The sequence below is a fragment of the Lissotriton vulgaris genome, chromosome 3_1 (genome assembly GCF_964263255.1).
Source record: "Lissotriton vulgaris chromosome 3_1, aLisVul1.2, whole genome shotgun sequence".
Classification (NCBI taxonomy): domain Eukaryota; kingdom Metazoa; phylum Chordata; class Amphibia; order Caudata; family Salamandridae; genus Lissotriton; species Lissotriton vulgaris.
The window spans coordinates 538,664,644-538,690,988 of record NC_141689.1 but is presented as its reverse complement, the minus strand read 5'-3'; the positions used below and the strand labels follow the sequence as shown (position 1 = coordinate 538,690,988).

Genomic DNA, 26,345 nt, shown 5'->3' with positions numbered 1-26,345 from the left:
GGTAACAAATGGCAGGGAGCACATGCAGGCTCTGCAGTGGCACCTCATATCACAGTGGGCACAACATCAGGAAAATCTGTTGGATTGTGTCTGTATTTTGAAGGACAGTACAAACGATCTGCATTGGTAGGCATTAGATCGCAATTGGTCACTAGCAAGCACCTCTCCTTACTTCATCCAGAGCCAAAGGTGGTCACTAATGCATCACTGCAGGATTGGTGGATGCCTTCTGTGAGAGTTGGAGATCAGAGTCTTCAGGTTTCCGGTGGAGGATCGACTCCATATCAGTTTGTTGGAGTTGAGGGCAGTTTGCTTGGCTTTGAAGGCCTTCCTGCCCACCATCGCAGAAAGATGCATGCAGGTGTGATGACAATACCACTGACGTAGTAATGCAGAAAACAAGGTGGGGTGTACTCTTGGGCCCTCCAACAGGAGTCCCTGCACCACTGGAAGTGGCTGGACCGCCATGGGATTTCTCAGGTGATGAAGCACTTAGAGGGATCTTTAGAGGCCAGGGCAGACAAACTCACCCAAAGGCGTCTAGTAGATTATTAATGGGAATTGCACCCAGTTCTGGCAAGAGCCACCTTCCTGCAACGAAGAGATCTTTTCACCACTACCAAGAATGCGTATTGTCAGTTCTGCTGTGCTTGGAGTTTCAAAAGCAGCTGTGGTTCAGAGACATCTATCTAGTGTGGAGATCCGAAGTCCTGTATGGCTTCCCTCCACTGCCACTTCTGCCCCAATTTCTGAAGATCAGGAACGATAGGGCCCAGGTGATCCAATTAGCACCAGATCGGGTCAGCAAAATGTTGTACCCAGAACTCCTGGGCATAAGCATCTCTCTTCCAATTATGCTGCTGCTTTGTTAGGATCTCTGGTCGCAGCAGCAGGCCAGGGTGTTGCACCCAGGTCTGCACACTTTGCATCTCCAGGCTTGGAGATTAAGCAGCAACAGCTGACTTCCTTCAACCTGCAAGCTGAGACCATTGAGGTCATCTTGGCTGCAAGGCATCCCTCCACAGAATCAGTGTATGCCAGACTTTGGGAATTGATGAGCACCACTTTTGAGCTGCTGCCTAATTGTCCAATGAAACTTCTGACTTTAAAGATGGTCTTTCTCTTCACCATTAAATAAGCTAGACATGTGAGCAAACTTTAGTATTTTGTTTGTCATTGAATTGAGTTTTATAAAGTGCATAGCTACTCCAATAAGTAGTGTCTGAGCGCTAAAAGTCAGAAGCACATGGACATAGTAGACCGAGAAAGCCTATCTAAAAAGCCAAGGCCTCAGACTTTTCTGAAACTGAGGTTCTGACAGGGATTGCCTCAGCTGCAACGGAAGGGAGTTCCAAGTTTAGACCCAAGAAAGCTGATGGATCTGTCTCCAGATCGAGCTTTCTTGAATCTGGGAACCTGCACTAGCAGTGCCTCTGAAGGAAGACCTGAGGCACCTCCTAGGAGAATAAGAAGTAAGAGGAGGAAACAGATAAGTCTTCCTATGAATTCTATAACAGAAGCAAAGTGCTTTGATAGAGAGGCGTTTCTCCACCAGGACCCAGTGCAGTTTATGAAGTGCCAAACCCATAAATGCACACTTAGAGGTTGAGCAAAAGATGAGCCGCAGAGTTTTGCACCCACTGGAGTCTCTTCATCTTAGCCTGAGAGGGTCCCAGGTATAAAATGTTGCAGTAATCCAGCCGAGACACCACTGGATAACTGTCTTCTGGCCTGAGACAAACAAAAGATCAATACAACTCTTGAGAGATTTAATAATGCCCAACACTTGGCTGTTATGGAATGATTTGTCTTTCATAATTGAGTTTGTTGTCGAACAGAAAAGCAACATTTTTATTATTGGGTTTAGGCTGTGCGAAGGGACCCAGAGACTCCAGCCAAAAGGCGGGGGAGCATATCGAGGGCTGCCTGCCGTAGATAAGGACCTCAGTCTTACCTGCGTTGAATTTCAGGCAGTAGATGTCCATCCACTAAGATCCCTCTGAGGGCCAAGACCTCAAAGAGTCAGCCACAGTATCAGAGTTCTGCGACAAGGTAAAAATCAGCTAGATAACATCGGCATGTGATATTATTTCAAAGCCATACCGCACGATTATGTCTGACAAGGAATGATTGTACAAGTTAAATAAGGTAGGGCTCAACGAGGATCCATATGGAACCCCCTGTATCAAAGGAACCACCTTAGAACAGAAAGGCTTCTGTCGGATCTGAAATGTGCGACCACACAGGAAGGATGCCAGCCACCATAAGGCTGTATGTCCGACACCGTAGCCCCACCACTGCTCTAATAGTCCTTCTTTCATGACAAGTTGGTTCCAAAGACCCAGGGTTAATTTCTGCCCAAAGTATTGACTCCTTTTCATGTTGGTCATGCTATCACCCTTCCAGCTTTCTTTGTTCCACCTCATTCCTCTAAAGAGGAAGAGAGACTCATTGTTTAGATCCTAAAAGAGCATTTAGTTTCTATATCGATCATACCAAGGAACATCCAATGGATCATCAGTTGAAGCAAAGTGGTTGTTTGAGGGGTGCTGGTGATACTAGTAATAAGCAACAAAAGAGCAATTCCAGGGCGTCAAATGAGTTCCAGGTTGCAGCACCTTTCCACCAGGTTCTTTTCAAATACATATTGGTAAATATTGTATGTTTTAAGATTGTATTTATGTGTTCTAAGAAAGGGGTTCTATAGGGTGTCGTGTTGGACCCTAAGATAGGAGGTGATTCGTCAGTGGTGGTGGAATTTTCCCAGGACCAGCACACCTTGCAGGCCCCTCCACATAAGAGCAGAAGTATGGGAATGTCATCCCAAAGGGGTGGGTGTCATCTTCTCCAGATACTGGTGTCCATGTAAGATCTTTCTGCCAAAGCACAGAACAGGAAGCGTCTTCAGTTTTGTAACACACTTCCCACTCATCCTTGAAGGATGCTTTCACATTCATTTGGTGAAGGGGCCTGCCTTACATGTTTCCGCCAATCCTGCTACCATCTCAAGCTCATTGGATTTGACTCGATCTCCCCAGATTTTGATGAGGATTTGGTATTTGGATTGGTTTTTGGCTCCCTCTTCCTGCTCTTCCAGCAAGATGATCAGGTTTTCCACCCCTCTCAACATTTAAGGTGGATGCACATGTGGACTTTTAGCAGTGCCATCTTGGGTACTTTTGCTTACCATTCTAATTGACAGTTTGTCATCTTGGCTACCAGGAGACCCTCCATGATGTCACTGGAATACATTGTTCTGTGTTGCAATTTGGAATGCCTGAACCCCTTTCAGTCTTACGTGTCAGATGTTGCGTATTTGGCACTCTCACTTGTCCATCAAGATCTAGCAGTGGTTACTGTGAAAGGTTATTTAGTTATGCTTGGAGCTTTCATGTATCTCCCTGACCAGCACTTTTTGTTTAAGTAACCACTGATGGTACATTCTATTGGAGGTTTACTGTATGTGTTTCCTCCCTGTCTGTTTATTGTCTCTCAGTGAGATTTGAATCTTCTGTTGATTTTCCTAGTAGCTTTCCCAGTTGAGTCGATGCACAGTTGCAAGGTTCAGCTCCTCATTCTTAAAGCTGTTTTCTTGACTTCAGCTCATTGTATCGGAACATCTAAAAGCCCTCTCAGGTTGTCCACCATTGGCATTATTCTATTCAAAAGCGTTGGTTCTTCATTCCTCCCTGATGTTTCTTCCTAAGTTGGTATCAGCTCTTTGCATGGGCTAGTCCATCACTCTTGCATTTTTCTTCTCTCTTCCTTAACCCACCAAAGAGGAACAGTGGCTGCATTAACTGGACCCTAGGTGGGCAGACTATGATCGCCTTGACTGCACTTAACAGTGTATAAATAGGTCATCAGCTCCGTGTTAATATTTCAGGAGCCAAGAAGGGCGAGATGATTTTATTGGGCTACCCTATGTGTAACATAACATGTGTATCTGTAAAGTGCACGTTCACCTGTCGGCCTCTTGGTGCTGAATAACAGATGTTTATTGTGTGTGTGTGTGTTGTGTGTGTGTATATGTGTATATATGTATGTGTCAAGCTCTTCTAAGCCTTGGCTAACAAAAACCCATTGGATGTCATTTGAGCGTACTCCAGTAGGGCCATGGCTGCTTCCAAACCTCTCACAAGAGGTGTCCCGGTGGTAGACATCTGCTGCATTACCCAAGCAGAGATTGACTGATGCTTTTCCAGGACTGTGCTGCATGATCTCCTTGACTAGCTGCCATTACTCAATTGCATCTCCCATACAATATTGCTTTTGGACTCTTTTGTAAGGTGAGAAATCTGTGGGAAGATATATCCATCACAAGAAAAAATATTTATTTATTTATAAATTTTTATATAGCACAAACATGATCCTGAAGGATATCAGAGCGCTACAATAGGGTGGAAGGGAGGACATTAATGCAATATCGAACCTCAAGTGGGAAAAGGAAAGGAGTACAATAAACAGGTATAAGCGGGCAATGAAGGAGGGTAATAATAAGCATTAACGAGGAGCCATATCAAATGGAGGTCCCATGGAAGCAGGAACAATGACACCAATCAAGTGGGCCTAGCCCTCTTAAGGTAAGAATTTGTTTATTAGGAATCTTTTAGCTTCCAATTTAAACTCCGTCGTCGAGGAGAGCCTGCGAACTTCCGGCGGAAGAGAGTTCCATATCTTTGTGGCAGCACCGGAGAAGGCTCGGTTACAAGTTCTCTTTTTGCTAAAGATGGGTGGTTTCAAGAGGAAAGTAGTGGTGCTTCTTGATGCTCTCTCCCCACAAGATAGTTCAAGTTTTTGTGCCAGGTACCTGGGAGTATTAAAGTGAAGGGCTTTGTGCGCCAGAACAGATATCTTAAGCTGAATTCGTGCTTCGTAGGGTACCCATTTGAGAGATTTTAGGAGTGGGGATATGTGCTCATTTCGTTTGGTGCCTGTAATCAGTCTAGCCGCAGTGTTTAGTGAGGCCCTTAGTGGAGCCAGGGCATATTTGTGAAGGCCACAGAGGGTAGCACTGCCACAGTCTAGCCTCTGCAAGACAAGTGCTTGGACCACCTGCTTGAAATCACTTAGTGGCAGGAAAGGATTGATATTTCTTAGAGTCCTCATCAAGTGGTTTGCTCCCTTACATACATTGCTGATATGATTTTTCATATTCAGGTGGTTGTCCATGGTGACTCAGAGAGATTTGGCTGAGTCTATGATGATCGGATTGTAGTTGAAAGTAGTGAGGTGTGTCAGCCAGAGGTCTAACTTTGGGATTTGGTTCGAAGGGGAGATGAGCGGGAATTCTGTTTTGGAGGTGTTGAGCAGGAGATGGTTCTCCATTAACCAATTTTGAGTAGATGTTAGGATAGTGTTGAGTGAGATGTTTTCCGGGGATGATATTTTCAAATAGAGTTGTGTGTCGTCAGCATACATGTGGAAATGAATGTTCGTGGAGTTTAGTGAGTGAGCAAGAGGTTCCAAGAAGAGGTTGAAGAGGATTGGAGAAAGGGCTGACCCTTGGGGGACCCCCATGAGTACTGGAGAGGACTGGGCGAGCGAGTGGTTTGAGTTGACTCTTTGTGATCTGTGATGAAGGAAGGATGTAAACGATTGTAGCACCAGATCCGAAAACCCCATGCTGTTTTGCAGGATGGATAGGAGGTTATCATGATTAACCGTGTTGAATACTGAGGAACGGTCAAGGTGGATCAGGAGGCAGGATTCGTTTTGGTCAAGCATTTTTAAAATGTAATCCATAACGTGAGTGAGGGTTGCTTCGGTGCTGTGCCCCTTCTGAAAACCGGATTGATGCTGGTCTAGGAGTTGGTCATTCTCTATGTGAGCACAAATTTGGGAGTTAACACCTTTTTCTAGGAGCTTCGCTAGGGTGGGGATGTTGGAGATGGAGCGGAAGTTATTGAGATCAGATTTGTCAGCGTTTCTTTTTTTGTATAGGTGATACCTGAGCTGCTTTTAGGCAGTCAGAGATCATGCTTTGAGATAGGGAAGCGTTTACAATCTTTGTCCTGGTGGGGATGAATGCATTATTGATTTCTTTAAAGATGGCTGTAGGCAACGGGTCACCAAAGTGGTTGGAAGGGTTGATATTCTGACGAATCTTGTGGATGTCTTTTTCACTAAATTGGGTAAAGGTGCCCCATGACATATTGTTCTTGCTGTTTGTGATGGTCGGGTTGCGCTTTTAAAAGATGTCAAGGGGTGAGGCGGCACGAAAGGAGGGCAATAGTGCCTTCTTAGAGGCGAGGTCAGTGGAGATGAGTCTAGATTTCTCAGTGAAGAAAGCATCAAATTCTTCGCAGGAGGGTGAGTTGCCACTCGGGGCAGGGAGGTTTGGACTTATAACTGATTGCTGTTTGACCAATTCGAAAACCTTCTTTGGGTGGTTTGCTCCTTGGTCTAGGTGGAGTCTGAAATAGTCAGCCTTAGCGCTCTTGCTCTGTTTGATGTAGATGCTCCAAATATCTCTAAGGAGTTATAGTTGGTCCGAGGAGGGATTGGATCGCCAGGAGCTTTCAACCGCCCTAAAGTTGCGGCTTTCCATATTTAGGTTGTAATTATACCAAGGTTTGGATATTTTTGGTGAGGCATTTTTAAGTTAGAGTAGAGCAATGTCATCCATGATGTTGGCGATGGTCAAGTTGTAGGCATCAGTGAGTGATTGCACCTCGATCAAGTCCACTTGGGAGGAGAGGTCAGATTTACAGTGGGCACCAAGGTTGTCAGGGTTTATTGATCTGAGGTCACTTTTCCATTTCTTTGATTTCATTGCTTGAGCCTTCCTCATCACCACCTCCCTGTTAATATAAAAGAGGATGCTGTGGTGGTCGGGCCAGTCACACAGGGTTTTGGAATCAAAGGTGATGGTCTGCCCTTTCGAGATGATGAGGTCTAGAGATTATCCTTTAGAATGAGTTGGTTGGTCACAATGCTGAGTCAACTCTAGATCAATTAGAAATTAATTAAGGCAAGATACTACGGGGTTGTTGTGGTTATACCAATGTAGGTTGAAATCACCATGGAAGATTTGACACACGGCTAAGTCGACATTGCTAGAGATGATTTCCATTAGTTGCTCAATGAAGGGGAGAGTGTCTCCCGGGGGTAGTAAAAGTTGTGTAGTTTGCAAATCAGTAAGTTCTTACTTGAGATGCTGAGGCAAAGGTATTCACATGAGGAAGGGGAAGAGGACTCCAAGTGAGAAATCGATAGTGTGTTCCTGTGAATACAGGCTTGGCCCCCACCCAACTTCAGAGCTCTGTCTAGCCTTATTATATCATGAGTGGGAGAAACTAGAAGGTCTAAGGTAGGAGTGGAAGCGGGATTTAACCAAGTTTCTGTGAGGATGATAATGTCTAAATCATTGTGTTGGATGAGGTCGAAGATATCTGAGGTGTGTTTACTGGCTGATCTGCAATTTAGTTGTACACATTTGAGACGTAGTGGATTAGGGAGGAAGGAGTCTGGGTGATGTTCACCTTGGTGAGGTTGTCAGTGTTGCCGCTTCTCAGATTACGGGGGGTTCTCTGTTTGGGTTGGAAAGGATGGACTGTATTTGCCTCGGCGGGGTCATGTTGGAATTTGACCAGGTGAAGCAGGAGTTGTGATGGGCATACCTTTGATATTAACATTTTTTGTGGGTGCATAATCTTGTAGAATTCCTCACTACCCACCCTCCTCACTGGTGACATAGTGACATGATTATATAGATCCCAAGGTAAGCAAACTTAATATGTGCTGGATTGCTGCAATCATTGATGCTCTCCCAGTTCCCCTCCACACGGCCTAGATGTGTGAAAAAAGTACCAGGAACTGGTTCCAGTTCACTGGTGAACACTCCAGTGTCATCAAATCTGGCAGGCGGAGTCACACCTAAAACTGGTAATGCTGGGGAGCGGTTTGTGGGTGGAAATGTTTCCCGACTGGCCTGGAGAATATTTCTAAAGGGAGAAAATCTGGATAGTATGTGTAATCCACAAAAAATATTGTTGCCAAAAGTAAGTTGTTTTTTTCTCGAGCTGAGAAAAGAAGAATTATATTAGACTTTTGCATTGTCCTAGCGTCATTCACTGCTCCGCTACTAAATAATTTTGTGTTTTTTAGATATTTCATTACAAATACTGTTTTACAGGTATCCTCAAACGGCATCCAGTCCACTCCTTTGAATCTTGCAACCTATTGGAAATGCACTTCTTGCACTACTGATGTGAGGCTAGATTACAAATACAATCCGGAGGCTATATCGGCTCCAACTTTGCTATCTAACATACAAGTTGTAGTACCAGTAGATGGAGGAGTAACCAATATGCAGTCACTTCCCCCAGCAATCTGGTAATTATATTTGAATACGTTTATGCCAAGAAAATGTTTTAACTGAAACACTTCGACATGAAGGAAACAGTATTTACTAGTGTATTTTATTTTACAGGAATGCAGAACAAATGAAAGCTTTATGGAAATTGTCTAGCATTTCAGAAAAATCGGAAAATGGTGGTAAGTGCTTAGAGACTGTGTGAGCATAGATGATTGTGGCGGTAGACTGGATTTTATGTTATGTATGAAAAGCAAGTGATCACTAAGTCTTAAATATATTTTCACTTTCAGTGCCATTGCTCATGTTAGTATAGATTCAAAAATATTTAACAATGCAGGAGGTGGTCAGCACAGTTCCCTTTTCCGCACCCATGTGCCAGAAATCCTAATGTGCTCAAGAGTCAGGTTTATGGTTCCAATGTACATGCAAAGTTTTTGAACTTCTTAGCTATTTGGTGTTTTGGTGAGTGCCTGTTGGGTACCATATAGTCTACTGTTCCATGGAGTAAGGCATGATGGATCCAGAATATGACCTACATTCCAGGCACCCTACCAATCACTGGCTTTAAGCAATCCAGTAGGGCTTTCATGTTGTACAGTGCCAGAGGAAATTAGAGAGCTTACAGCCCCCACCCCTCATCTCCAGTAGGAATTATGCGACAGAAGGCCTGCCCCATGCAGATTTTGAGGAGTCCAGGATTAACTGTGAAGAGTCTTAAAATAAGTACATTTTAGTTTTGCCTCTCAGCAAGACATGTTATGAGTTCATAGCAGTTCAGCTCAATTCTCCATTGTGGACTTTCATTGCAGTAAAAGCTGCCAGTGTCCTCTAGTAATGTCCATTGTGAGGGTATAGAGAGATTATCAGTCAGTAGGTTATAGATGACTGATATCTGTCTCTTAGCCTCCCAGGTCATTAAATAATGACAATCTGATAGACACATCTAGCCGCAGATTCCTGACCATTGAATTTCCCAGGCGACAAACTGGATCTGGAAGATGTTTACTTCGAGCAATACCACTACGTGATGGTAGGTGATGTTGGTTAGCTCTGCGTGGCGTCGCCAGCGCCAGAAGTAACATCCATGTCATCTATGTAGGCGCCACATTGCCGCGCTGACATCAGTTCTTTCCCTTCCACGCCAGTCAAGGGCTGATTCATGAAGATAGCTACCCTCTTATTTATTGTATTTATTTATTTATTTGCAGAGTTTTATATAGCGCTGGCTAGACCCGGAGGTATCGGAGCGCTTTACATGACGATGAGCGAGTTACCAGTTACAACATTAACATCAATTACAAGAGCCAAGTATAAACATTGGAGAAAAAACTGTGATTACATAATAACAAGCGTTATTAGCTCATAGCATAACCAAGACACACGTCAAATGGGAAATGGAAGGTAGAGGACATGGTAAAAAGGAGTATGGAATGCAGATCGTGTCAAGGCATACCGGCAAAGGGGAAAGTACTTCAGGGGGACAAAACAGACAAAGTGAAAGACAGAATCAAACTGGCTGGGGGTCGACAATCCAAAACATCCAGTGCGTCGGTGAAAGTATAGGGTGGGAGAGTTGTAGCCGACCTACGGAGGGGGGAGGAGGCGGGGGAGGGAAGGAAACACAACGGAGAAACGAGGAAACAACTATGTCCAATGTCTGGCTGGGTAGGTGCCGGCCGAGGGGGTGAACCAGAGCCAAACTCTTCTATAGCTGCCTAACAGCTCCACCGGTCATCGGCCATGTTGTTTGGGCTCCGCAGGTCAGTAAAACATTAAAACATTTGCCGCTGGGGGGGGGGGGGGGTCTTCCATTTTTTGACAGGATTTTCAGACCCCTTTTTGATGTGTAGGTAGTCATGTGAAGTAGTGTGGCTCACTGGTTAGAGGCGGCAGACCCGAGAGCAGAGGACGGCCTGGGACCAGGGTTCGATTCCCGGCGCGGCAGGTTTCTGGACCAGGGTCACCGGACTCGATAATTCTCTCGCCTCGGTGCCCACTCTGATCAGCGATCACACTCGGCAACTCTGGGCATTAGCTTGCCTCATCTTCACTAACGGCCCCACCAGACCGCCGGGGATGCCTGGTCTCACCCTGGAGATACCCATTAAGGGAACATCTCTCAGGGAAGCCAGGAAGGGTTTCGCAGCGGTCGAAGCGCCTTGGACCCCTACGGGTAAGTAGTGCGCTATATAAATGCCTATACATTTACATTTACATGTCCTGTAGGAAGACTTCAGGGTTCAAACTCTGTGGTGCCTGTCACCGCACCATGTCTGAGACGGGCCTGTATTTGGTTTGCCTGTGGTGTCTGGAGAGCGACCACAACTCCAAGTCATGCCCGACTGCCGGGCCATAGCTCCGAAGGCTTTGAAGGAGCAGTCCTCAAAACCTGCTCGCGACCCATCAGGAGACACCATGCCCAACTTCTCTGAGGTCTTAGTCCTGCTTGAGACAAAGGTCCCGGAACCGCTCCATGAGTCCCAAATCCTCTTCGTCTCACTCACGATCCTCGGAACACCCAGGTAAAAGAGGCACAAGAAGTCAAAGCAAGTTTTGACTTCTCCCCCACCCGTTGGCCGACACAGTGGAGGGATATCAGTGTTCCAGGCCTCGTTCTCCAGATCCTGCGCCCGCTTTTGGCTTTCTGACGAAGGTGGGATTCGAACCCACAAGTGCAGAGCACAATGGACTAGCAGTCCATCGCCTTAACCAGTCGTCCACCTCATCTGCCCTACACCACCATCTTAAACCTTTCTTCACAAGAGCTACTGAAGTGTCACTATGCTGTACCTAAAAATGAAAAAAAAAACAGATGAGGCAAGATGTCACGTTCCACGTCTTCCCCCAATTAGGGACCTACATTTAATATTTAGGAAAGTTCTTACTATGTGCTAATTACAAATAATCATAAGATTCCCCTAGACTGAGTCGGAACTGGCAAAATATAATTGTATGGGGTTTTCAATGGACTGAGCATATGTTATAGAACAATCATCGAACCACCTTCTTTCAAAAATTATAGGCCCCACTAAAACATCTTTATTGTCGGTAGAAATGTTAAGGCATTGTTAGAAGCCTCGATCGGCCTAGAAGAAGTGCTTAAGGCAGTAGGTGATCTTCCAGCTGGGAAAGCAGCAGGCCCGGATCGGCTGCCAGTGGAATTTTATAAGACATTTCAAGGGGTGATTATCGGTGAGATGTTGCACGTGCTGAAGCAGGCCCAACAGGGGAACTCGATCCCAATGTCTTGGAGAGGGGCAGACGTCATTGTCATTTGAAAAAAAGGGAAGATCGATACAGCCCCAGGATCTTACGGGCCAATCACCCTGATGAACGCAGACTCAAAAGTGTACTCAAACAGACTAGCAAAAGTGATCGAGGGCTTGGTTAGGGACACCCAGCATGGGTTCATACCTGGGAAGGGAACCACGCAGCATATCAGGCAGGTAATCACCCTGTTTGACGCCACAGGGGTCCCAGGGGATCCTATCGCAGCTCTCTTTTAAGATGCAGAGAAGGCGTTCAATAGGGTTTCCTGGGACTATCTATGGGCAGTACTTATCCGATATGGGCTAGGTGCAGGATACGTTAAAGCAATTCAGGCACTTTACGCAGGGCCAACGGCCAGGATAAAGGTCAACAGGGGGTACACCGCCTCGGTGCAGATTCATAGAGGGACTAGACAGGGGTGTCCTTCTTCCTCTACTATTTGCCCTGTACATGGACCACCTGCTTAGGAGGTTAGAAGCCAATATCAACATACCGGCAGTGACCATAAACCACAGGCAATTCAAAGTATTCGCTTACGCGGATGACGTGGCAATCGTTTCCTCTAATCCCACACTAGCTATCCGAGAGATAGAAGCGGAAGCCCAGCGGTTTGGAGAGGCTTCAGAATACAGAATAAATAGGGAGAAGACCCAGATTGTTAAAAACTCATACGCCGTGTGCAGTGATCATCGGGTAGTGAAATCTGCCATATACTTGGGGGTGGAGATCACCGCAGATTTAGATGACATTGTCAAAATCAATATGTCACCTCTAATGGCCAAAGTATCCTCAGATCTGGTACGAATGAACAACTTACATTTAAATCTGGTAGGATGTGCAAATGTGATCAAAATGATTATTTTGCCAAAGTTTTTATACTTTTTTAGGTCAATCCCATTGTTTTTTTAATCAAGCTAGTTTAGCAAGTTAGAGGCGGTTCTGAATAAGTTTATATGGGCCCATGGAAAGAGAAGGAGGGCATATAGATTCATTTCTCTCCCCAGGGATAGAGGAGGATGGGGGGCCCCAGATTTCAGACTGTATTATTGGGCGGCTACAATACAATATATTCAGGGACTGATAGGAGGGGGAGGGCTGGGTCCAAGGATCACAGCCAATTCCACCAAGGTCTATGCCACTGTTCTCGGGTTTGAAGCGGAGAACGCATTTCTTAATCGTTTGGACTCATCCTACTTAAAAAGGACACAATTCAAGACAGTACAGGCTGCATACAAAGTATGGGAGGCCTTTTTGAAGAGAGCGGGATTAGGAAGATATAATAGATATACTCTGCTTTATAAAAACAGATCCCTCCCCTTAGAAATCTTTTCAGATTCAGTCATGGCAGAATGGGCAGGGAAAGGGATTAGAAAACTGGGGGATTTGATGGGTCCCCAGGGGATTGTTCAATTTGTGGAACTGCGGGATAACTTTAATATAAGTAGGAACAGTTTTTTTAAATACCTGCAGGTACGCAGTTTCTTGTGTAATATACGAGGTGGAGTGGCAGGATTTAATAACAATTGCATATTGGACCTGGTAGGAACGGGAGGGTGGTGACAATCCACAGTGTATACGCAAATCTAGTTATTACTAAGCCAGATGATATGGAGAAGCATGGTGGTAAATGGGCGAATAAGCTGGGGATCGAGATGGCTAGATTCCAAGATTCCCTGGAGTTAGGTTGTACAGTGTTGTGTTCAGCCCGCTGCAATCTCAGCATTATAAAACGCTCTTCTCGCTCTACTATACCCCGGCTAGAATAGCCCAGTGGGCAACACTTCAGGGACGACGTGCTTCTGTTGTGCTGCACCAGAAGCTGACATTATACATATCTTTTCTACATGTCCGCAACTGTATACGCTGGTTAAAAGTATTGAGCAATTCTTATCACAGGTCACAGGGGCCAACATTGTCCTTACTCCAGAGTTAATGTTGTTAGGTGTAGCAACAGAACATAATAGTATGTACGAAGAATTTCTATTCTTAGCTATGGCTGTTTTAAGATTGTTGCTCGCTAGGACTTGGCTGGAAAAGACTCCCCCAGCTATGCAGCATTGGCTTGCTAGTCTTTTGGCGGTTTACAATCTCGAAAAAGGGATATATGAAAGGAAAGGTAAAAGGGGTAGGGCATTAGGTAAGAAGATTTGGAAACCATTGATGCTGTGGAAAGGGGATAGGGTGGAGGTATAGTGGAGGGGTGCTAGTAACGATATACGGGTAGATCCCGCTCTGTGCTAATGGAATATGCGAGTAAGAGTTTTCTTTTATGGTATCTACGACTGATCATGCTAAATCATCTTCACTTTTCTCTCTACTTGGGAACACTTTATTCGGTATGGATAAATAAACAATGTGTGTACCTTTTTTTTAATGTATTCTTTTCTCTTACACTATATGCTGTGCTGTGCTATATGGGAAAAAACCTTCAATAAAAAATATTTTTAAAAAAGAAAAGAAATGTTAACGCTACAAGACACGCCATCCTTGACCTAAGTCTCTCAGAGCATTAAAACCCCTCAACATGGAGAAGAACTGGAATGAAACTATTTAATATTTGCCCTTTAGGGGGATATATAGTAGCCAATCAGATGAAAGTTAAATCCAAGGATTTCCAATGACCTGCAGAGACGAGATACTCATGGATCATCCTGAATTCATGTAGGTTTTGCTACAAATCACCCACATGATTAGTGATTGCTAGTGCTGCAACTATATAAGGAGAAACCAGCTAAACCCAATATGGCCTCTCTCCGTAGTACTACTCTCATACTACAAAATGCAATTCACAAACCTATGTGTGGAGACCTCTACTACTTCTCTGTTTTATGTGCTGAGATCTCCATCCCAGGAGGTATATGTTTAAGGTGTGATAACATCTATTCAGACCAACACATTGCCACCGCATGTAGTACTCTGGTCATATTTTTGGTTAAGTATGCTAGAGGTTGCAAACAAGTCAACCTAGATACCTCTGTACTTATATATTATTATTGCAAAAAGAACATTTGATGGACAGAATACAGAACAATGTCATACATTCACCCCAGTACATAGATCTGGCCCTAATCCTTCGTTTTTCTGCTCCCTATGCCATTCCAGTTTGAACCCAGCCATATGCAAATCAGTCTTGATTTGCATATGACCAAGTCTAAACTGGGATGGCATAGTGAGCAAAAGAATGATGGATTTAACCCAGATCTCTTGCCTGGGGGTGAATGTTTTGATTTGTTCTGCATTCCGTCCATCAATTGTATACTTTGTACTGCGGGTGTACTCAACTGTGGAGCCTTGGCCCGTGTCATGTACGTGCATGTAACTTGCATGATCGAGGTAACTATTAACGGTTATACCACATGTCTCTTGGACCTCTTTCAAGTGTTTGCCGTTCTTTTTACCCAGCATCACCCCCACTACCTGCCATGGGCAGCAATCTAAGGGATAGCCCCGGGCGCCAGAAGCTCTAGCTACACCACTGCATTTGTGAAAGTATTCCTGTTAACTGCAGCGCTTAACGGGCGCAGTCATTAACAGGAATCCTTTCACAATCAATTTTGGAAATTGGTTGTTGAGCTGTTGTGCATGCTAAGGACACCTTTTCATCTTTTCCGCACATTCTCTGTACTGACGCACACAAAAGGCGACCTGAATTCGCTGATTGCATCAGCTAGCACCAGGAAATATTTTTCTAAGTGAATACAAGCCGTAATGCAGTCATTTACAGAAATTGCTTTGTCGTCTCCGTAAAGGCTAAGAGTCGGTCTGCCATTAGACAGGTTATCAAATGACACTGGCACAGAAACAGTCACTTCAAATTGAATTACTACGGGCAGTTTCCCTTTACGTGATATATTCTATTTATACTGCATCGTTTTCTCTTGAAATGTATTTCATCTCTTGGTAACAGAGTACTTAAGGAACATGTTTTATATTTATTTGTAAAACACGGTATATAACATTAACCAATTCTTGAGGCAAAGCTCATCGTACTCAACGATAGCGGTATTTTTCATATTCCAAGAAATTCTAGTAATTCATTTGAAATAAGATGCAGCAGTTTTTAGCAAAAATGTAACAAAAGTTGACCAGGGTGAAACTTTATTGAGACCAGCCAATATTTCTGAAGTTTTTTCGTCCAACATTGTGCAAAATTTTCTAAAGTTTTCAAAATGTTTAGGTAAATTATGCATTGAAGGAGAAATCACTTGTGCTGCTCTCGCTGGTCTCTCACATATTTTTTTTATGCTAGATAAGCCCTCGACTGAAAAAGTAATGAATGATACCTAGGAGTATATTTATGAAGGGGTTTTGGGTCGTATTTGCACCACACAACATGGTGCATGGTTTCTACCCCGCATTTAGGAAAGTTTTTATATAGTGCAAACTCAACCCAAAAGTATTGAAGCGCTTATATGATTTATTATTATATATTTTTTTGTATGCATGAGGAGATTAGTTGATTTGCCCAGAGTCAGAGGATGTTAGGCTGACCTGAGACTAAAAACCAATCTCCCAAATCGGCCTCTCGAGCATTAAGCCACAACCCCAACCACAAGAGCGGAAGCATTTTCACTATTATATAGAACTTGATGCAAAAAACAACCATTGACATAGCCAATAGTCTTGGCTTATTGTAGGTGTAATGTTACTTGTATTATATATCTGGATGCAATGACAGAAGCAGCAACATATCAGTAGGGTGGCACACTATGCGATGCACATATTTTTACCTCAATTGCTTTTAAGCCACATCCTTAATTGCATCGGTTACGCCTATTTGAAAGATCCCCGAGTATTTTCATCCCACTCAAAGCCCTGGTCTACACACGCAGTCAGGTTCTTGGCGCACATAGACTTGGCTGCAGCGCACAGAGACCTTACTCTGCCGCACAAGAGGAAAATAATTAGAGGGAACATTGTCGAACAGCACAACATCCTCAACGACTCCCAATCCAGCTTCAGAAAAAAACACAGTATGGAAACCGCCCTCCTTGTCGCAACAGACGACATCCGTACCTTACTGGACAAAGGAGAAACTGCAGCCCTCATCCTCCTCGACCTCTCAGCAGTGTTCGACACAAGTCTCTCACCGCACCATCATACGCAGACTCCACGACGCAGGGATCTAAGATATGTCCCTCCTCTCCGGCAGAACACAGCGGGTCAGACTCCCCCATTTCCTCTCGGACTCTACACCTACCACCTGCGGAGTCCCCCAGGGGTTATACCTCAGCCCTACGCTATTAAACGTCTACATGGCTCAGCTCGCCCACATCGTCAGAACCTACAGACTCAACATTGTTTCAGACGCAGACGACACCCAACGCATCCTCTCCCTATCCAACGAATCCAACACCGCCAGACACAACTTTCGTGAAGGCATGGACGCCATCGCCAAATGGATGAATAACAGCGGCCTACAACTTAACACCAACAAAACGCAAGTAATCATGGGCCCAAACCCCGATGCCTGGAACAACACCTGGTGACCCCCTGACCTCGTAAGCCGGCCCACCCCCACAAAACACGCACGCAACCTGGGAATCATCCTGTACTCGGAAATCAAAATGGATCACCAGATCAATTCCGTCTCGTCCTCCTGCTATCACACCCTCCGTCTCCAAAGTAAGACCTTCAAATGGACCCCCCTTGAACACAGAAAGACCCTCACTCACGCCCTGGTCACCAGCAGGCTCGACTATGGCAACGCACTCTATGCCACAATAAACAAAAACCTCAGCTGCAAGCTACAGAACATCCAAAATGCTGCTGCAAGACTGGTCCTCAACCTGACAAGACACTACCACATCTCCCAGCACTTGCGCACACTCCCCATCACATGAAACAGCACATCTGGTCGTCCTATAGGTTAATCAAAAAAAACAATTAATGAATAAAACACGGCTCAAGTAAAAGGCGAGACAACGAGGCGAGGGTGCAGCACAAGTTCAAGGTTTAAATAACGTTTTGAACTTAAAATTAGGATTTTACTGGCTAATTCAAGAAATAAAGACAAAAACGGGCCGGTGTAGTAGATGCTATTCAGGGCAAATAGAGGCACTAATAAGGTAGGTAATTCCCAAACTTTAAGGTGGGAGCATTACCTGTATTAAAAGCTGCGAGAAGCGTCCGGTCGATCGGGTAGGAAACACCACACCTCGCTGAATACAAATATCAAGGAGGAATGTTTATATGTGAATAAAGAATTGACTTTGAAAATATAATAATATATGCAATTTTTGATTTGATCTTCTGACCTCCAGACCAGCATACCTGAACAGCCGACTCAAATTCCACGTACCCCAAAGGACCCTAAGATCAGCCAGCTCTCCTATGCCATCGTCCTCTGCACCAGAAAGACCAGATCGGGAGGCCACTCCTTCTCCTTCTGTGCGACCAGAGCCTGAAATAACCTTCCGCTCCAGCTCCGACAGATAACATCGTCCCTATCTTCGCAAGAAACCTCAAAACCTGGCTCTTCGACAGACCTCCTCCTTGATGAACTGGAACCTGCGATCCCCCCTCACACCCCCCAGCACCTTGAGATCCTTATAGGTGAGTAGTCGTGCTCAACAAACACCTAAGTTACTTGTTCTTATGGTATTTAAGCCATTAACATTTAGTGTTATGATAGTAAGAATGTGTGTGGTCGCTGATAAGGCCATGCTATGTTGCGGGATGCCGAATGTGAGGTTTATAGGCTAATGTTCTGGGGCACACATGGAGGAAAGGTACTGGGTCAGTAGTAGAGGCTGCTGTGCTATCAGTTAGGTCACAGTGGTGGAGGTGATCTACTCCACTGTCCAAATGGGTGCATGAGGTGATGGGTAGATGACAAGGGGATAGAGGCAAAACAATCAAAGGGGTGAGAGAGAGGTCAGATTCAATGCGGACTCAGCCTCCTGTCTTACGTAGATAACCAAAGGAAGTACACTTGCTATTAGACTAGTGTAGGAGAGTAGGGTCTGCAATCCTATGATCACCCCAGATTTTTGCTTTTTGCTTCACTGGTTTATGACTTTCCCTGGCTGTGGGCCTGCTAATCAGACCCACAGCCTAGCTGTTATCTCACTAAATTGACACCATGTACCTTAGGTGCATTTACCAATTGGTACTGGGCCACCTTATCAGTCCCTGTACACAGGGCATAGGTGTACCCAGGGCCTACCAGGGGCTGCAGCATGTATTATGCCACCCCTGGCTGGCCATCTAAATCTGACACAACTGGCTGCACGATAGCTGGGGCAAGGTGGTGTAATCACCCTTTGCTTTAGATATAGTATTCCTATATCTAACCCTAAAATGGACACATGTATTCCTATCAGTCACTCCTATGGCAGGCCTTATCAATCCTGAAGGCAGAGTGCTTGGAATTATGTGAGATGGTGCTCTGGCATGAGCTGAGCCCGTTTGCAGCTTGCGGAACCAAGTCCTAATAGCTGTTCCATGATAACGCGTACCATATACTCTTAAGTGCATTATAATCCTCGCGTTATTTGCCAACTTTGGTATCGCTTTATCAAAACATGTCAAGTAAGGTGTCATACGAATTGGAATACTAACCCCTCGCCAATTCTGGCGACGGAGTTAGCATTCCACCCTTCTAGAGGGACACGACATGTATGTAACTGTGAACCCCGGTTAAAGTTAACTCGAGCCTCAGCATCACAAAATGGATGCTGCCACCACAGACACAAGTCTGACCTCCTGCTGCTGGGAGTCCTTCCAGCGAGGAGAGCTTGGACAAAGGGTTTCCTGTCAGGGGCGGTGCTAGCACCATCCCAGACAGGGTTTTGTGTATCCCAGGTAGGCAGGGCTGAGAGGAAGGTGACTGCAAGTGGCACCCCGGTGCTCACTGTGCATATGCCGGCTTGAACCAGTTCCAGGGGCACACCAGCCCATGAGCTGGGGAAAGTCCAGACAGGAGAGAGGGGTGTAACCACCCCCGTTCCTGGTCCCACCCATGGGCAGGACCTAGTCGCGTGCCAGCCCCTTTCCTTAGTATAAAGATAGGAGCGGGCCCCCTTCCCAAATTAGACAATTCTGAATCTTGATGACTTTCCACGAAAGAACTCTTGAACCTTTCTGAAGACTCTCCCTTGTGGCTAAGGAGTAGCCACCCTGCATCAGCGGGCACCATCTAAGCGCTTGCGGTTTGCTGCACGTCCATCCTCCGGATCAAGACTGCCCAGCTCTACGAGACCCGGATTCCCTGGCACCTCTGACCTCTACCTGCATCATCAGCCACGCTGAGATTCGTGGGTGTGACGAGAACTGAAGGGACCGGCCATCTTCAAAACTGCACAACACTTATCCAGCACGACCGCCAAGGGATCCTCGAGTGAGTGCTTTGGGGTTTGAGAAGCCCTAACCCTGAGCAGCTCCAGCACCGAAGTCCAGCCCCCCAGCATCCACGAGATCTGCGTGGGGCCCTTCTGCTCTTTGCTGCTCACCGCGTTGTCCGGCTACTTGCCTGCTGGCTTGTGGCCCTCTTGACGACGAACCACGACACTTCCATCGCTGGTCTGGTTGCTCCAGACTGGCCCTTGTTCCCCTCCAACAGAGGAGCACCCCGGACCCTCCTGGTCCACTCCAGACGCCATTTTGAGTCCACCGCGTGGGCTTGCATTTCCCAAGAGTTGTTGCCCCAATCCTGGGTCCAGCATCGCCGACAGCAGATACCTTCGTGGGACAGCTCGCACCTCCATCCTGGTCGCTGACAACGCCTCCTGGTCCGAGAGACTGCAGAGCCCAGCGTCGCCCACTCACCTGGTCGAGGTGACTTCATCCGGTGCCATCCTGGTGCCCATCTAATCACTGGCTAGTGATCAAGAACTGAGTCCCCTCTGCTTTCAGGTCGTCTCCATCACCGATCCAGGCTTGGATCACATCGAACTTCATCACTGGTCGCCTGCCAGCAACTCCTTCTTTCAGGCTCCATAGACTGTAACGAGGATTCCCGACGTCTTTTGAACCCTATGCAGCCGCAGCCCCTGGGCTAGGTAACCTGAGCATTTCGGTGCTCCAACATAGGTTCACTATCTAAGTGTCCAGATCCTTTTTCGTTTTCAGCCTAACTAGTCGGATTCGTCCGATAACACTAACTTTACAAAATCTAGCATCCATAGACTGTGTCCCGCATCCTGCGTGAGAGTGCGCACTCTGCACCCGATCTCCCTAGGCCTCCTGCTCCTAACCTGAAGGTTCTGTAGTGTAGTCCTAGCGATCCTTAAGCCTCTGGATCTTGTTACTTACCTGCTAGTATTTCGCATTCCACTTTTGTAGTATATGGTTTTTCGTGCCCCTCGGGCATTTGTATAAATTGTGCAACTTAAAGTTTTTTCTTAAGAGTTTTGTTGTGTGCTTAGCTCCCTGACTCATAAAGAGTTCAGGGTAGACTTGCTATAAATAAATATCCTTTAATTTTCATAACAACTTGTGTGGTGTCCTTGGTGTTCAAGGGGTATATGTGATGGTATAACAGCTGGCTTAACACGCCCTCTAGAGTTTAGCCTAAAGACTGCTCTTGTCCATGCTACTATGATAGCTGGTCTATAAGGTTGACTTACAACCAATCATCAATAAGGGTCGTTTGGACTGATACATAGTGATCACTAGAATAGTGAGCACTGCATATCAGGCCAACTTCTCACATTGGTGAGCAGCGGTTGGGATTTGAGCTTGCTGTTGTTTTACCACACGTATCCTAAGAATATCTTGTGAAAGATCACATAAGTACTCCAGGTACATATAACTTAGCTTAGAATACTCTGAGTTCTACTGAACCAGCTGTTGTAGCTCCTCAAGGCTTAGCACACCTTGGCTACAACTCTTAGCAAGGGATCAGTAGGCAAACAAATAGTGTAGGTAGGTGCATCACTTACACCACACTAGAAACAGCATGTCAGACAAAGGAGGAAACTCTGAGTCTCCCCTTGTGTCAGTGGACCCTCCACAGGTCACTTCCAGATATGCTGCTCTTAGCTTCCAGGAGATGAGACAAGGGTGTGCCTCCAGGAAGCTAAAACAGGGTTCTAACCCTACAATCCTATTCCTGATTGGTCTCTTAGAGACTTATGATGCCAGGAGGGCTGGTAACCCAGACCCTTCTAATCCAGATGGGACAATGCCTCCCCTAGAGGGAACCTCAGGTGACCCTGACCTTATCCATCTCTCTGCAGAAGGTGAAGAGGAGGATGAGGATCTAGAGCCATCTGAGGACGAGGCAGACAAAGGTCAAGAAGTAGTTAGCCAGCTAACTAGGGCCAACTTAAGCAGGCATGAGAATGGTACTAGGAGACCCCTGGGGCCCCTCTCAGGCCAGCTTAACATTGGGAATGGACGAGTTAGGTCTCTATCCAGAGGCTCTACAAGATCCATTCGAACCAATGGCTCTCAGACCTCTTCTCATAGAGGGATGTCATCCCCTAAGAGAAGGGAGCATGAAGCTAAGATGAGGGAAGCCAATCTGAGGATTGAAAGGGAAGAACTTGCCCTGGCCAAAGAGAGGCTTGCCTTTGCTAGAGAGCAAAAGTTAAGTGGACTAGATTCCACTGGTTGCAGCATTCTCCCAAGAGAAAAAGACAGGAGTTTAGACACTAGACACCTGAGTAAGATAGTGCCCCCCTTTAAACAAGGGGATGATATCCACAAATGGATGACTGCTTTGGAGAGGGCTTGCACTGTACAGTGTGTCCCCCAGAGTCAGTGGGAAGCTATCCTGTGGCTCTCCTTTGAGGGTAAAGGTAGAGACAAGCTCCTCACTACTAGAGCTGAGGATGCTAACAATTACCAAGTCCTGAAGAATACACTGATAGATGGGTTTGGCCTAACCACTGAGCAGTACAGGTTGCTGTTCAGGGATACCCAGAAAACTCAGTCTCAGGATTGGTCTGATTTTGTAGATTGTGCCACTAAGGCTTTGGAGGGCTGGTTGCTGGGCAGTAAGGTTACTGATTACACAGGATTGTATAATCTGATCATGAGGGAACAGATTTTAAACAATTGTCAGAACCAGTTGTTGCATCAGCATCTTGTTGACTCAGATCTGACCTCTCCCCAAGAATTGGGAAAGAAGGCAGACAGATGGGTCAGAACAAGAGTTAAGCAGAACCAGGGCCAGAACCAGGGTGGTCAGAAGAAAGCAGACCAGAAGGGTAAAGATACTAAAGGTGAACAAAATGACCAGTAGTCTTCAACAGGTCCCCAACAATCCAAAGAGGGTGGGGGTCAGGCTTCCCAGAAGAAGAAGACTCAAGAAGGCCAGTAAAAAAGGTGGTGCCAGTACTGTAAAAATACAACTCACTGGTTTAGTGAGTGCACCAAGAAAGGAGGGCAGACTCCTACTACTGCAGCCCTTAAGGCACCTGTGCCCCCTAGTACAGCCAGCAGTAGTAGTGCACCTCCCAAGGGACTAGTGGGGTTAACCTTGAGTTCTGAGGGGTATGACAACTTAGTTGGCACACTCACTCAGGCTGTCCTTGTCTGTACAGGGGATGTGGATATATCCCCTGATGTCAGTCCCAATACTTTATGCAAATACAGGCAGACGCCTTTAATAAATGGCAGAATGGCTCAGGCCTATAGGGACACTTGTGCCAGTGTCACCATGGTGACACCTAACTTTGTGGACCCTGGACAGATCATGCCAGGTACAGATTTCCTGGTGACCAATGCCAGCAACGTCACTACCAGTCATAGTATGGCGATTGTTGCTTTCTCCTGGGGAGGGGTAAATGGCCAAAAGAAGGTTGTAGTTAGTTCAGACCTCCCAGTGGATTGTTTGTTGGGCAATGATTTGGAGTCATCACAATGGTCAGAAGTGGAGCAGAGGACTCACATGGAGATGTTAGGCTTGCCAGCACATGTGCTTGCTGTGACTAGGTCACAGGCCAGAAAATGCCCCACTGAACAGGTGCTGGATCCTGGAACAAAGGACCAGACACCTTCCAAGAAGAAGAGCAGTAGGGTTAAGGCATTGCCTTCCCCCTTGCCCCAGGTTGAAGATCAAGTCTCAGAGGAGGCTGACCTACAGGAACTGAGGGAAACTAAGCCTAAAGAATTTGAACTTGATCAAGTTAAATTTCTGGGCTCAGGAGGACCCTCAAGAGAAGACCTGGGGAAGGAACAATTAGACTGCCCTTCCCTTGAACCCCTCAGACAGCAGGCTGCTGCTGAGGCTGCTGGGAACGCCACAGGTACCGACAGGGTATACTGGGATGATGGACTCCTGTACACTGAGGCAAGAGACCCCAAGCCTGGCATGGCCAGGAGGCTGGTTATCCCCTTGTCTCAGAGAGGTTTCCTTCTTACCTTGGCCCATGAGATTCCCTTAGCAGGACACTTAGGCCAGACAAAGACTTGGGACAGACTTGTCTCACACTTTCACTGGCCTCACATGAATGAGGATACCAAGGAGTTTTGTCGCTCCTGTGTCACTTGCCAAGCCAGTGGTAAGTCAGGTGGCACAACAAAGGCCCCCCTTATACCAATGCCTGTGGTGGGGGGTGCCCTTTGAAAGAGTGGGGATTGACATTGTTGGTCCAATGGAACCCCAGACAGCATCAGGGCACAAGTTTATACTGGTGGTAGTGGATCATGCCACCAGGTATCCTGAAGCTATTCCACTTAGGACCACTACAGCACCTGTAGTGGCAAGAGCCCTAGTTGGAGTGTTCTCCAGAGTGGGCTTCCCTAAGGAGGTTGTCTCTGACAGAGGTGCAAATTTCATGTCAAGCTACTTAATTGCTATGTGGAAGGAATGTGGTGTCAACTACAAGTTCACTACACCCTATCATCCACAATGCAATGGGCTTGTTGAAAGGTTTAACAGGACCCTAAAAGGGATGATTCATGGACTACCTGAAAAGCTCAGGCGTAGATGGGATGTCCTGATACCCTGCCTTCTGTTTGCTTACAGAGAGGTCCCACAAAAGGGGGTTGGCTACAGCCCTTTTGAACTTTTGTATGGGCATCCTGTAAGAGGACCCCTGTGTTTGGTGAAGGAAGGATGGGAGAGACCTCTCAAAAAGCCTGCAACCAACATAGTGGACTATGTGCTTGGTCTCGGCTCCAGGATGGCTGAGTATATGGAGAAGGCATCTGAAAACCTTAAGGCCAGCCAAGAACTCCAAAAAGCTTGGCATGACCAAAAGGCTGTCCTGACTGTGTATCAGCCTGGACAGAAAGTGTGGGTGTTGGAGCCAGTGGCCCCAGCAGCACTCAAAGACAAATGGTCTGGGCCCCACACAATCCTTGAGCAAAAGGGAGAGGTCACCTACCTGGTGGACCTTGGAACTCCCAGGAGCCCCCACAGGGTGCTCCATGTAAACAGGCTCAAAGCATATGTCGACAGGAAGGACATGAGCTTGCTCATGGCCATAGATGAGGGACAGGAGGAAGAGAGTGACCCTCTCCCAGACCTGCTCACTCAGAATCCTGATGATGGATCAGTGGATGGTGTTGTCTTTTGTGGCAGTCTCTCTGAGCATCAACAGAAGGATTGTAAACAAGTTCTTCAATCCTTCAGGCATATGTTCTCTCTAACACCCAGTCAAACCAATTGGTGTACCCATGAGTTTGGCACTGGTGACAGCTTGCCAGTTAAGAGTACAATCTACAGGCAGCCTGATCATGTTAGAGACTGCATCAAAACAGAAGTGCAGAAAATGTTGGAGTTGGGAGTCATTGAACCTTCAGATAGCCCTTGGGCTAGTCCAGTAGTTCTAGTGCCAAAGCCTCACACCCAGGGTGGTAAGAAAGAGATGAGGTTTTGCGTAGACTACAGAGGTCTCAATGCAGTCACTAAGACTGATGCCCACCCAATACCAAGGGCAGATGAACTTATAGATAGATTGGCTTCTGCCAACTACTTAAGTACATTTGACCTGACAGCTGGGTATTGGCAAATCAGGTTAGCTGAGGATGCCAAGCCCAAGACAGCATTTTCTACCCCTTGTGGGCATTATCAATTTGTGGTAATACCCTTTGGTTTGAAAAATGCACCTGCCACCTTCCAAAGGCTGGTGAATCATGTTCTCACTGGGCTGGATGACTTCTGTGCAGCATATCTTGATGATATAGCTGTCTTTAGCTCCACCTGGGAGGATCACCTGGTCCACCTGAGTAAAGTGTTAGAGGCACTGCAAGCAGCAGGTCTCACTATCAAGGCCACAAAGTGCCAGATAGGGCAGACACAGGTTGTATACTTGGGCCACCTTGTAGGTGGAGGCCAAGTTCAGCCACTGGAGAGCAAGATACAGTCAATCAGGGACTGGGCTCCTCCAACCACCCAGACTCAGATTCGAGCTTTCTTGGGCCTGACTGGTTACTACAGAACGTTTGTCAGGAATTATGGATCAATTGTGACTCCACTTAATGAACTGACAAGTAAAAAGATGCCAAAGAAAGTTCAGTGGACAGCAGGCTGTCAAAAAGCATTTGATGACCTAAAGCAGGCCATGTGCACAGCACCTATCCTCAAGAGTCCAGACTACTCCAAACCATTCATTGTCCAAACAGATGCTTCTGAGATGGGTGTGGGAGCTGTTCTATCTCAACTGAATTTTGATGGTCAAGACCAACCCATTGCTTTTATAAGCAGAAGGCTGACCCCCAGAGAGAAAAATTGGTCAGCTATTGAGAGGGAGGCCTTTGCTGTGGTTTGGGCCCTGAAGAAACTGAGGCCATACTTGTTTGGCACTCATTTCAAGATTCAGACCGACCATAAGCCCCTCTTGTGGCTAAATCAGATGAA

General features: G+C 46.2%; 1 protein-coding gene across 2 annotated transcripts in view; it reads left to right on the top strand.

Moving 5' to 3' along the window:
- The window catches only part of FCHO2 (FCH and mu domain containing endocytic adaptor 2), a 1,161,485-nt gene that overhangs the window by 1,050,375 nt on the left and 84,765 nt on the right, over nucleotides 1-26,345 (top strand). For both annotated transcript variants that reach the window (XM_086960798.1, XM_086960797.1), the window contains exons 22-23: nucleotides 8,138-8,337; nucleotides 8,435-8,499. In XM_086960798.1, the coding sequence (XP_086816924.1) occupies nucleotides 8,138-8,337; nucleotides 8,435-8,499 (265 nt within the window). The remainder of the gene's footprint in view (nucleotides 1-8,137; nucleotides 8,338-8,434; nucleotides 8,500-26,345) is intronic.